Source organism: Garra rufa, chromosome 21 (assembly GCF_049309525.1).
Source record: "Garra rufa chromosome 21, GarRuf1.0, whole genome shotgun sequence".
In the NCBI taxonomy this organism is placed as follows: domain Eukaryota; kingdom Metazoa; phylum Chordata; class Actinopteri; order Cypriniformes; family Cyprinidae; genus Garra; species Garra rufa.
In genome coordinates, this window is record NC_133381.1 from 37,311,065 (window position 1) to 37,325,505 (window position 14,441).

Consider the following 14,441-nt stretch of genomic DNA (forward strand, 5'->3'; position numbering starts at 1 on the left):
TTCTTTGCCTGACAACTTAATTTTGGTGCCATGAAAATATTAATTGTTTTTACATAATTCTAAAAAAATAGCGTGTTGTCCTGTCATATGCTGTCATTACGAGCTTCATCAAGGACGTGCCGCTATTATGTTCTCTCTCTCTCTCTCTCCCACATTCATGCACACTACAGCCCCTGATTACACTACACACCATGTCATTAATTTTAGCTTGAAGACAGAAGAAATAATTGAAGCCTCTGAGAGGAGTAATTCGTAACAGATGGAAAGTTCACAAGCGAGTCCACAAGTGAATCCATAATTGAATGTGGCACTGTATACCTCATCTACCACTTCCTCCCTTTCATTGTTTGCTCCGTCTCTCGGTCTCAATCTTTCTAACCTGGTGTATTGTTCGACTGGTCTATAAAGCAACAAACAATAAAGGTAAAAGACAGCTTACCTGCACAACAATACATACTGTGTAGAATGTTTAATAGCAGGAGAAGTCTATATGAAAGACTGTTTAAATTCTATAATATCTCACACCTTTACCTAACAGCCAAAATAAATAAATAAAGTTACAATTTTCAAAGAAAATTTAATAATAATAATAAAAATGCTTTAAAAAATACAAATAAATAAAAAATATTTAGGTAAATAAATTAAAATAAATAATAATAATGATATAATACATATTGATGAGGATGATGATGATGAAATAAAAATAAATAAATAATAATATTATTTAGGTAAATAAATTATTAAGCAAATAATACTGAAAGATAATATAATAAATGTTGGTGGTGATGATGATGATAAAATACTTATCATATAAAACAATACTTATCATAAAAAAAAAAAAATAATAATAAAAAGAAATATCATTTAGGTAAATAAATATGCATTAAATAATAATAATAATAATAATAATAATAATAATAATAATAATAATAATAATAATACCAATAATAATATTGTTGATGATGATAATAATTTAAAAAAGTAAAACAATAATTAAATAAATAAATTAATAAATAATAAATATGAAAAGGAAAAAAAACATTTAAATATTGATAATAGTGATAGCTCTTTTTAAAAATAAAACAATAATAATAAAGATAAATAATAATATTTAATAAAAAAGAAATATGCAAATAATAATAATAATAGAATACATGATGATAGGGATAATACTTTAAAATATAAAACAATAACAAAAATAATACTATATATAAAAATAAATATGAAACGAAAACTGGAAATGATAATATAATAAATATTGTTGGTAAAAATAAATAATAAACAACAACAACAATAATAAAATAAATAATATTTGTGTAAATAATGTAATAAATTAATATGCAAAGAAAATAATAACAGTAATAATAATAATAATAATAATATACATATTGATGATAGTGATAACACTTTTTAAAAAAATCATAAAAAAATAAAAAATGATAATATTAATAATAATAATAATAATAATAATATGTAAATAAACAAATCAATAAATATGCAAAGAAATCAAAAATAAAAATAATATAATAAATACTGTACATAAATATAATAATAATCTTATTAATAATAATACTTTTTTAAAAATGTAATGATTTTATTTATTTATTTATTTTTTTTACAGCCAGCTAAATAAAATAAGCTACGAAAAGTTTACAGCTCACTCAATCACAACAGGAGTCTTTATTTTGCATTTGTGACTACATGTAATAATAATAATAATAAAAAAAGTCTGACAGAATTGTTTTTCCCTTCCAACAGTGTTTGCCGCATTACTGACTGGATCTGTCAGACAAAATCGATCATTATCTTCAACCTGTTATTACATCTAAAATATGATGAATTATATCCATTATCTAGCATTACCTAACAATTCACACTCTTTTTTGACATTTACTTCATCTTATTTAACATTTAATTATATATTTAACTTGACCTCTAATATAACCTGCAAAATGCATGTTTTTCCAGAGGAGAGACCCACTATCAAAAACTGAAAAACACCTGCTTTAGAAAAACACTTATTTCTAATTCATCTACATCCTGATGTTTAAAGGTCACTTCAGGTGTGTGTATTTTTGTGTGTGATTGTGTCAGATGTTGAAGGACTCCCTCCTCATTATCCTCACCTTCCTAGCAAGCAGAATCACAGGGCCAGTCTAATAGTCCTCTGGTAATAGTCTGGACTCAGTTCATTAGTTTTACTTCAGCTTGACACCTGACATCACAGCAGAGAGTCAATGATGCCATTCTCACACAAACAAGAGCCCTCTTCCCTGTCCATTCATGGATACCGAGTCCAAGTTTCTATAGTAATGTTAGCAGTCGTCACAGTAATGACATATTTTGTGAGCTTGGCTAAGCTCCTTCCTGTTTGGCTGAATAAAAGGAAGCCTTTCAATGGCACACGCTCTGTCTCTTCCTCAGTAACAGCTGTTTTTGTCGACCAGAATAAGCTCTAAATCTTCCTACAATCTTCCTTCATTCAACGTCCTGTGGACTTTGATCAATTCGGTGTCTGGGACGGTGACTCTAACGTCATTATCAAGATTTACAGTCTAAAAAAGGCAGAACACTTGGGTAAAGCCAACGAATGAAAAAAAGTGACTGACAGCTTATTGAAAGTAGAAATGCTACAAGCTAAATTTTTCAATAGTGTGACAGTAGCTCATCAAAATAGTGCAGCTTTTCCAGTAACAAGCTATTTTTACAAGCACTACATTGTTGTTTTTTTTATGTCACATATTGCTCACGCAGACTTACAACAGAGCGAGCAGCGGCAATAATCAAACGCACCCTCTCAGAATGTGTCTCTCACTCTCTCTCAGGTACCACTGGGAAGTCCAATTAATTTTAGTGAATTAGTTTGTTCCGGACGGTGCATTTCAATGAAGCGGCTACAAAAATGACTTCATCCTTTCAGGACATACAGTAATATTTTTTCCGGTCACTGTGGAGCATTGTACATGTTTCAGTTTTGAATATTGTTAAATAATATTGCTGGCTTTTTTATTGATAGAGAAAACAATGAATGAGCAATTCATGCAATGACAGATGTAATAAAATGTTGCATTACATCACTTGTTCACCAATGGATTCCCTGCAGTGAATGGGTGCCGTGAGAATGAGAATGAGAGTCCAAACAGCTGGTAAAAGCATAAGAGTCATCAACATGACTCCAGTCCATCAATTTAAGTATTGTGAAGACAAAAACTGCGTGTTCATAAGAAACAAATCCATATTTGAAACATTTGAACTTCAAACCATAATTTCTGGCCATAATCCATAATTATTGCCTTCCTCCGGTGACAATTTTTTTCTACAAAGGCAAAGTGCAGTAACTACGCCAACACTGAAACTGAGAAAAACGCCTTTAAAGTTTCTACCCCATATATGGTATTAGTTTGGATTTTGCAGTTACTGCAATTTTGACACTTTCGTTTCTCTGAAATGGTAAAAAATGTAACCAGGAGACTTTGCCACAAGTCAAAACAGTTGTCACAAAGCCCATTTTAAACCTTAACTCAATTTTAACCAAATTATTGCGCTTTGCCTTTGCAGGGCAGAATTGTTCTCTTACATCAAAATATCCACTAAAATATCCAAATAATCCACTGTCATATTTGTTTTGGACAGTTTTTGCTTGTAAACAGTGCTTTATTTGTGTATATGTCTGTCCTAACTCAGACGAGACAACTTTTTCCACTGGAGAAAGCCAATTTTATTGAGTTATACAGATTATAAAGTTAATACAGGTTAACCCTTAAATGTTTGAATGTTTCGCCAATCATTATTACATATTCGGGTCTTTAGCCACCTGGACCTATATATTTAGTACGGATGGATCCCTAACTTCTGCAATGGCAAAAAACTCTTTTGATATTTTTAGTACAATTACAGGAGTTTAAAAAAGCATTTATTACCTTCTGAAACTTAGAAGGGTTTAATTCGAGCAGATAAATTTACCATCACTGTCATACCCAGAGCACACTTTTACAGTACATTCTGCATCTGGCTTGTATTCACAATCTCAACCGATTCTCAAAACTATTTTCAATAACATCAAAGTCAGTATTTTGATCGCTGGCAGCTTATTCACCACATCCACCATCAAATAACAGTGACATTTATATTTTATTACATATAGTAATTGTTCTGCAAGTAAAGCCATTCAAACCAGTTCGATTTTTACTGATATTCTTTTATGCCTGCGATAATTATGAGTGTAACATCATGCCAGGATTGTCTATATAACAGCGCCACCTGGAAAAATAAAGGTGAATTGCATGTAATCAGATATTTACATATTTTTGCGAACAAAAAATATACTTACACTATTATTACACACCTCAGGTCTCCAGAGACCTTTTTACAAAACAATAATCAGAAAACATATATTATTTTTTATTTTGTTATTTTATTCTTGTTATATTGTTTATAATGAATAGATTGAGGAATACTAAGATTGAGGGTATTGAATGACATCCCGGGCCGCTAAAGACACGGGATATGCATTTAAGGGTTAAGAATTTCTAAATAATAGTTTTTTTTCACAAGACGTTAGCTGATGGACTGGAGTCATGTGGATTATTGTGATGTTTTTATCAGCTGTTTAGACTCTCATTGTGACAGCACCCATTCACTGCAGAGGATCCTTTGGATAAAAATGTAAATGCAAATTTTTTCCAGATCTGTTCTGCTGAACAAGAAAACTCATCTACCTTTTTATAGGCCTGGAGGGGGGGTAAATTTTAAGCTAATTTTCATTTTTGGTTGTATAATCTACTGTGCAAAACTATGTTTTGTAACTTGTAGTGCTACTTTTTTTTACACCAACTTCTTTAAATTATGAATAGATTATGAATTAGGAGTTTTTGCCCAATGATGCAAAACCGAACTCCGTACTTTTAAGGTCACTGAACTTCGTCTGTACTACAGAGTACCAATTCACAATAAATCAATCCGTTCCAAATTTTAGTACTTTCAGCACAACGTTTGTCTTTCTGTGTCTATATGCGATGTTTTTTCAAACACCGTTCAAACAACTCATTAACACAACTTTATTCATTCTTAAAGTCAAATTTTTGTTTGGTGATTTGATTGTTTGTTTTGGACTGCTGTCTTCTTGAACTTATTTGGCCCTGTCCCAAATGGCACACTTCATGTGCACTTTTGGTCTTGTGGACTTTGGCCACTGTGTGCATGTACGTTAAGTCCACGAGACCGTAGGGTGTCCCATTAATCATTTTAGCCTTTGAAAGGGTGCTCGTGAGCACCTCCTTTTGTGGCCGCTATGTGCCCTCGATACACACTTCTGCCAAACCCAGACAATTGTTAGGCTTCAAAAACACAAGAAATCCATCAGAGAGATTGCAGAAACATTAGGAGTGGCCAAATCAACAGTTAGATACAAAAAGGCCTGGATGTTCACAGAGGACAACAGTGGTGAATGACTGGATAATACTCTCCATGGTAAAGCAAAAACGTTTCACAACATCCAGCCAAGTGAAAAACAATCTCCAGGAGGAAGGTGTGTCACTGTCAAAGCTTACAATCATAAGAACACTTCACCAGAGCAAATACAGAGGGTTCACCACAAGGTGCAAACAAGGCCAGGTTAGACGTTTGCCAAAAAACATCTAAAAAAGCCAGACCACTTTTGGAAAAGCATTCTTTGGACAGCTGAAATTAAGATCAACCTGTACCAGAATCTCTGGAAGAAAAAAGTATGAAGAAGGCTTGGAAACAGCTCATGATCTAAAGCATACAACATCATCTGTTAAACATGGAAGAGCAGTATAATGACGTGAGCATACATGGCTTCCAGTGGCACTGGGCTACTGGTGTTTAGTGATGATGTGACAGAAGACAGAAGCAGCTGGATGAATTCTGAAGGATATACTCTCTGCCCAGATTTAGTCAAACGGAGCAAAGTTTTTAAAGGTGAAAAAGTGGAATATTCTGCAATGGCCAAGTCAATCTCCTGATCTCAACCTGATTGAGAATGCATTCCACTTGCTGAAGAGAAAACTAAAGGCAGAAAGCCCCACAAACAAACAACAATTGAAGTCAGCTGCAATAAAGGCCTGGCAAAGCATCACAAAGAAGGAAACTCAGCCTCTGGTGATGTCCACGAGTTCCAGACTTAGGGGCCGTTCACATGTCGTGCCTAAAAACGCGTGGAAAACGCTAGGCGCGCCGCTTTCTTCCTTATCAACAAAGCGCTCGGGCGCTTGCACTCCGGAAGCGTCTGCCGTTTCTAAGCAACCATCAGCTGCGCTCTAGCTCCAAGCCTATGCGTCTCCATGCATTGTTTCTTCTATTAGCGTCAAAATAATGGGGCTTGACAAATCATAAAGTTCAGGAAATCCCTGGACCACAATGATGAGCTGCTCCTCCATGTTTCTACAGAGGTTTCAATGTAATGGAAAAACGTGAGGAAGCTGATTGGTTGGTTCATGTCACATGACCTGCGGTGCGCTTGCGAAAAGTTGAGATGCTTTTATCTCGATGCGGCGCGGACGCGCCTGGAAAAAACGAGCGCGTCGCACCGTGTGCGCGTCGCGACCGCGTCGCTTCCATTATGCGTGCGTAAGTCGCGCGTCTACATTTGAAATAACGAACTTGAGCGTGCAAAAGACGCTACATGTGAACGGCCCCTTAAGGCAGTCACTGCATGCAAAAGATTCCCAGCACAATATCGAAAATGGGGGGACTGTGTATAAAAATGGTTGCAATTCTTAAGCATTTTATGTTCTATTTTTTTTCAACCCTTTGAATAAAGCTTAAAGTCTGCACTTCAATTTCATCTTGATCATTTTAATTCTATTCTGGTCAGGTACACAGCCTAAATTATGAAAGTTGTGTTGTGTGCAAATATATATGCCCCTATATGCCCTGCATCACAAGCCTCCCCAAACGGACGAGAAGTTTATATGTGATGCAATCTGTTGAATGTCGCGCTGGGACATTTTCAGGAAATTCAAAAATTAGGATGAATGCCAATTTTTGTCAAAATTAGGTTTTCATTAAATTATTATTAATTAACAAAATTTATTTAAAAAAAATTATTAAAAAGCAGAAACGACTGTCTTTCAGTAGTTCACTATCAGAACAAAAATTCACAGATAATGTACTCACCCCCTTGTCATCCAAGATGTTCATGTCTTTCTTTCTTCAGTCGTAAGGAAATTATGTTTTTTGAGGAAAACATTTTAGGATTTCTCTTCATATAATGGACTTCTATGGTGCCCCTGAACTTCCAAAATGCAGCTTCAAAGGGCTCTAAACGATCACAGCCGAGGAAAGAAGAGTCTTATCTAGCAAAACGATTGTAATTTATTTTTAGAAAATAACCAATTTATATACTTTTTAACCTCAAATGCTCGTCTTGTCTGTGTACTCTGTGTCATGATAGTTAGGGTATGTCGAAAAAATCCCATCTCATTTTCTCCTCCAACTTCAAAATCGTCCTACATCACTGTTTTACCTTTTTTGTAAAGGGTGTTCGATCTTATTTGCACGTTCACTTTGTAAACACTGGGTCGGTACTTCTGCAGCAATGTAGCTGCATTTAAACTGCATTTTGTAAGTTCAAACTCCATTAAAAGTCCATTATATGGAGAGAACTCCTAAAATGTTTTTCACAAAAAACATAATTTCTTTACGACTGAAGAAAAAAGACATGAACACCTTGGATGACAAGGGGGTGAGTACATTATCTGTACAATTTTGTTCTGAAAGTGAACTACTCCTTTAAGAATGCGCTGTGGAGGTGCTTTCTCTGAACACCACAAAAGCAAGTAACCTATCAAAATAAACCACGTAACATTAATAATAATGGTGCATCAATGTACACTATTTATTTATTTTTTAATATCTCAAGTACTGTAGCTGCTTACTTAAACGATCTTACTCATCTCAATCTGCTCAATCTTGGTGATGTCAGTGCCCTAAACGATGTTATAATGGACGATTTCACATCCAGAGATGAAGGATCGAATAATGAAGTTACTATAGAGGAGAAGTCTGATGACAGTCTGTTATATGAAAAGGTACACGAACAGTTGCGCTGTGCTCGCTTTACATTCTAAATGTAAACTTTAAGTTACATTATTCATAAAAGGGGTGATCAAAAGTTCAGAGACTATGCCCATGATAAACAATGGAAAAACAGACATTAGTCTGTTTGTGTAGTGATGCAATATAGCACTCCTGACTTGACAGACATCTCCCGTTAAAATGTTTTTTCTCAAAATTCCAGCCAACTTAAGATAACTAAAACTTTTATGTTCAAGCTATGGAAAATAAAAACAGTTTTGGAAAGGGCTTGAACCCAGCTTTCATATGGTATCAAAACCTAAAAAAGGTAAAATTTCATGTGTTGGGTTTTCCTAGATTGCATCACATATTTGTCACATGCACCATTGTATTATTCTTTGAAACAACAAGGGGCGACTAGGAGTAATTGTCCTTTAAAACCATCAGGAATTGGGTGAGAAGTAGTAGTTTGCCGGTACAACACTCAAAACTTGCTGTCTTTGGAAAAGTGTGAAAAATGTTTGTTTTTAGTACACCTCTTAAAACCCATACTACAAAATAATAGTATCATATAAAAGCCAGTAAACTTTGAGAATGTTATTTATGACATTAGAATTATTTTGTCTAATGTGTACAATTTCTAAATAAATAAATAAAACGTTGGGTTCCGGCACCAAATTAAACCTGCACGCTACTCATCCCAATTAAGGAGGCCTAAAATGTCATACACATGCTCTCACTGTGTCTGACTTTTTGTAACAGACTATATGCTAAGTGTTTTCACTCAGTCTTGAGAGGAACATGGCCCTTAAGAGAATTCAGCAAATTAAGTGGCACAAAGCTGCAACTTCACTGGGCAGCTGCTGATTAGAGTCTATCAGTGTTACAGTGTTCTCTTCAAGACTTTGACAGTCAGCTCTGAAGCCTCAATCGCCATCGCACACAGTCCTAAGCCATTTATTTTGGAAATCCTTTGGATGAGCAATCAAAGGCGGCAGTGCTTTCTTGTTCGTTATGAGTTAAACAGAGTTCAAGGCTGTTGTGTTGTATTGCTGATCTGTGCTTGGATAAAACAGGGAGGAGAAATCCATAGAGTAAAACAACAATGATTATGAAATGAATGCATCAGAAATGAGTTCAGGATGAGGTTAGAGTAGACGAAATTTAAGAGAAAGATGGAACTTTCAAGGCTCTTTTATCAAATGCATTGTCAAAGCAGCTAGAGTGAATAAATGAGATCCTTGGGTTTTCAGTGGCTTGAAAAGATACACACTGGCTGTTTTATTTGTCAAGGAGTTGCCACTTGTTCATCTGTCTTTAATATGCAGTGAATCACTTTGCATGTGTAAGAAAGCTTTCAAGATCTGACACTTCTTTGTAAAAATGCTCATATTAAACGCCGTGGAGCTGTATTGGATTTCCGAAACCATACAAATATGTTTGTGTGGCAGTGTCTTGATTGTTATGATTACTGTGATGATGTGCAAACAAAGCTTCATGGTCCTTCTAGAGAAACGAGCGTCTGTCCTCTGGGTTGGGCTTTTATATATCTGGATGAGTGATGTTTTTTGTTGTGTTTTTGCTGTGGGAAAGAGTTGAACTAAGCTTAATGTACAGAGAAGGTCAGTGTGTATCAGACGTCCCTGGACACCATTCCCTGGAGTTTCTTTGTTGGCTCGTCGGTTCTCTCTTTCTGTCTGTCTCTCTATTGCTCTGTTGGTTTTTTAATACAGAAATGTAATATATGACCTACATTTCCCTATATAAAGAGTGCCACGATGTTATCTATAAAGCGATATCCACTAGACATATGAAGATATAAGTTAAGATAGTATCTATATGATAAATAGCGAGCGTACATGTGAACATTAAAATTCAAATTTAATAAAACAGACAGTGCAGTTCAAAGATCTTGGATCATTAAGATTTTTTTAAAGAAGTTTCTTATCCTCAATTTGATCAAAAATACAGAAATAAAAATAAAAATATTATTGCAATTTAAAATAACAGCTTTCTACTTTAATAAACTTTAAAATATAATTTATTCCCGTGAAGCAAAGCTGAATTTTCAGCATTACTCCAATCTTCAGTGTCACATGATCCTTCAGAAATCAATCCAATATGCTGATTTATAATCAATGTTGGAAACAGCTGTGCTGCTTAATATTTTTTTGGGACCTGTGATACTTTTTTTTAGGATTTTTTGATAAATAAAAGTTAAAAAGAACAGTATTTATTTAAAATAGAAATCTTTTTTAACAACATATACTACTGTTCAAAAGTTTGGGGTCAGTACATTTTTTTTTTTTTTTTTTTTTTAAAGAAATTAATAGTTCTATTTAGCAAGGATGTGTTAAATTGATAAAAAGTGATAGTAAAGACATATTGTTAGAAAAAAAGATTTCTATTTTGAATAAATGCTGTTAATTTTATTCAATCAAAGAAAAAATATTAAGCAGCACAACAGTCTCAACGCAGATAATAAATCAGCATTTTAAAATGATTTCTGAAAAATCATGTGACACTGAAGACTGGAGTAATGGCTGATGAAAATTCAGTGCTGCGTCACAGAAATAAATTACATTTTAAAGTATATTAAAATTGGAAACCAATATTAGAAATTGCATTAATATTTCACAATATCGCAGGGTTTTTTCTGTATTTTTGATAAAAAATAAATGGAACTTTGAGACTTTAAAAACATAAAAAACATAAAAATTGTACCAACCACAAACTTCAGAACGGCAGTGTATTTCAAATCATCAAATCCTTCTATTTAATATATGTTCTACATGTTTTAATTTCATATAAGTCTTTACTTTATATGACAATATGTATATATAATATATTTGCATGAGCTGATTCACCACACATTGCATCTTTCACATCTGCAGTGCTAAGACGTACAATTTCACATACTGCTGAGAGTGCATATGAATTGTAATTCTGCATTCTATTGCCTACTTCAATTCAAATTCGCATTTAAAATTCAGGAACTGAACTGTTTAACTATTCTGTTCAGTTTAATTTTGAATAGTGCATAACCTTGGTAAAAGACACAGAAGAACTGAAAGAGAGAGAGAGAGAAAAACTAGACATTTATGAGAAAGTTTTCAGCTGCTTAATGTTTCAAACTGTAGAGTTTCACTTTGCTTGAGTGCCCCTTACTACATTAGCTGTTTACTGCATTAGCCCATTTTTTAAAAATGCATTGCAATATTAAATATATATTTTATGTGCATAAAGAAGTCTTACATCATGGTGACATTAATTCTGTGTGTGTGTGTTGTTCAGTAATGCTGAAAAAAACAACTAATGAATAATGAACAATGAATAAGAACTGGTGCTTATAAGCTTCACAAAGGACATAAAGGCACTATATATTTACATTGTTCTAAGTGATGTAAATGATGCAGATAAATGACAGAATTTTTATTTTTAAGTGAACAGTGCCTTTAAGTTACTTTTGTATTTTGTTTTGATGAGACAGGATCAGCATTCAGTGAACCTGCTAGAGCTAGATCATGTGGTTTTGTAAAAACTCTGTGTGTTTGATCATGTGTGTGGAGATTTGAGAGTCAGGAGTGTTGTGAGAGAGACTTACTGGTTCTTTTCCACAGATAAAATCAGCTGTTGTCCTTCTGCTTGGATCAGGATGCGAAGTGAAGCGGGAGGCGTCTAAATAAATGAAAAACAAAACAATCACTTCATGTCCTGTTTTCCTGTTTCTACCAATTTACTCTAAACCCTGCACCTTCTCCATTGAAGCACACACAAACATAAACACACACACAGCCTTCACACCTTTGAACGACTCAGGATTTGATCCAGCATGCCAAACAGAGCCATAAAGCCAAAAGGAAGCCTTCCAACTGTCATTTTGCACATAATAATGTGTCAAGCACTTTGCACAGGGCCAAGGCTGATGTGTTCATGTACAGCCACTGCATCTTTATTCAACTCATTCAAAGACATAGGGAATGTGAACTGAACTGCACACACAAATATCATTTAAACATAAACTGGTTCTTGATAAATAACAAAAACAGACGGCCAGAAATGTTCAAGTGAGTGGATCGTGGTAAACCTCTATGGTGTACCTGTTCTCGGTGTTCTTTCAATGTGAATATTTTATATTCCTTTTGGTTCGTCCATACGAGATAAAATTCTGTGTGCTGCTTTTTCATAGCCTAATGTTCAGCTGCACAGTTAAGCTGTATATTTGTGTTGTTTTCTCATTGTTTTTTTCTGTGTTTATGTCCAAATATGCGTTTATTAAGATACAGTGCACAGCATAAATGAATAAATGTAAAATAAGTACTTTCTTAATGATCACTAATAGGGTTGTGCAATTAATCGAAATTCAGTTAATCGGAAATACATTAATCGAGATAAAACGATTATTGCTTTCAATTCCGCCACCTTTGTGCATTTTCGCTTCTCTATAACAGCCCAATTTCACATGCAAATCCGTAAAATCATGTAATGTGACTTGCATAAAATGAGACGAGCTTGATTAATTAATGTTTTTTATAAAGCACGAAAGAGAATTTGCGCTGTTCTGTGTTTGCGCTCAGAGACGGGACAGAACATGGACAAGTAAAGTGAACGTTTAGCTTAAGATGTGTACCTAAACAGTTAAATATATGCATATATGTGTCGAAATGGTGATTATTCGTGTAAACCTTCGTCAGTTATGTCTCAAATGAACGTAAACAGTTGAGAATGAAAATACGTGTGTAACAGTATATTAGATTGGTGCAGCTCTTAAAGCGGCCACAAGTAATATTCCTTCTGCTGTCTCTGTCTTTTGTTGTTTGATTAACATTAAACACAAACACAAAATCACTAACTGCTCTTGACAGAGGGACTTCTGTAGTTTTTATAAGAAACAAAGCATGTTTAATTCTTAGAGTGAAGACTATGCTGTTATGCTTTCATTTGTATCTTTTTTTTAAATTAATCAATCATATAAAGTTCTGGACCCACTCATAATCGTGTTAAATAATGATTGCAATATTGACCAAAATAATCGTGATTATGATATTTGCCATAATCAAGCAGACCTAATCACTAATATAATTTATGTATAGATGGCAAAATTTAAATGTATTAAACATATACTTAATAAAAACTAAAAATACATGCCAATATTTTCTGTTATTGGCGGAAATTAGCCAATTTTGTTTAAATGAAGGATTGGAGAAATGAGTACACCCTAAATTTAAATCAGCAAATGTATAATATTCTAGTATTATTCTAGTATTAGTACTTAGTATGTCCTCCAGAACTTTAAGTATACTGCTCTGACCCTTCTTGGCACGGAGTGTACTAGTTAATGACAAATTGTCACATCAGTCCTGTTTAACTCCTGAAGGACGACCTCCTTAAATGCCCTGGTCTTTAATGAGAAGTGTTGCTCAGCTCATCTCTACAGAATCCCCCATAGGTGCTAAAGAATGTTAAGATTGGGTGAAATGCATGTCTACTGAAGGATTTTCATGTCAGAAGAATGCATTTCATCATTGTCATGTTGAAAAAATGGCCAACACGTGGTGTGTGAATTGATGAAAGCATTGATAAAGCACAACTCCCTCACACCATCAGCAGTCATACATGCCAATATAAAAGCTTTACTACCACTGAACGTCACTGTGGAAACCAGACACTTTTCACTGTACTCCTCCTCTAGCAACAACATAACATTTTGAAAGCTTTTGGATCCGAAATGATTGACTTGGTCTCTTGAGGCCAGAGTACTGATTCCCAAAAGTCTACATTTGTAAATATGGGCCTTGAAAGAGGTTACCTGAGTTTATTGTGCTTTGGCTACAGTAGGTAGCCTTTTCAAAAGTCTTTTGAATGCCACAACATTTTACCACTTTGAAAAGAATAATTCCTGAATAATTTTGACATTCGTCTTTGTTAACTGATCAAGCAGGCTTGTTGGAACATTATATCTCCAAAGAACCCCAATGTGTCTTCTAAGTAAAGATGAATTGCTGAATTTGTTTTAGAAGGGGTGTACTCATTTATGCTGTGCACTATAAGTTTTACTGTATGCAGGTAGTTGAATTTAGTGCTGCATTTCTCTTTTGATTTATGTCCTAATTTGCATTTACTTACAAATAGTATTCTATGGTTTTTGTGCATGTAAATTAGCTATTTTCATAGTGTAAATTAAACACTTGAAAATTCTGTCATTAGTTACTCACCCCTTCCAAACCCATAAGATTTTCGTTCATCATTGCAACACAAATTAACATATTTTTGATTCAATCTGAGCGCTTTCTGACCCAGAAAGGTAGTAAGGACATTGTTAAAATAGTCCATGTGACATCAGGGGTTCAACTGTAATGTTATAAAGCTACAAGAATACTTTTTGTAAAGAAAACAAAAATAAC

At 34.1% G+C, this 14,441-nt stretch overlaps 1 protein-coding gene across 1 annotated transcript in view; it reads right to left on the bottom strand.

Moving 5' to 3' along the window:
• adam12b (ADAM metallopeptidase domain 12b) overlaps positions 1-14,441 on the bottom strand; it is a 145,386-nt gene that overhangs the window by 110,468 nt on the left and 20,477 nt on the right. Inside the window, exon 3 of the mRNA XM_073827314.1 lies at positions 11,642-11,715. Coding sequence (XP_073683415.1) covers positions 11,642-11,715 — 74 coding nt within the window. The remainder of the gene's footprint in view (positions 1-11,641; positions 11,716-14,441) is intronic.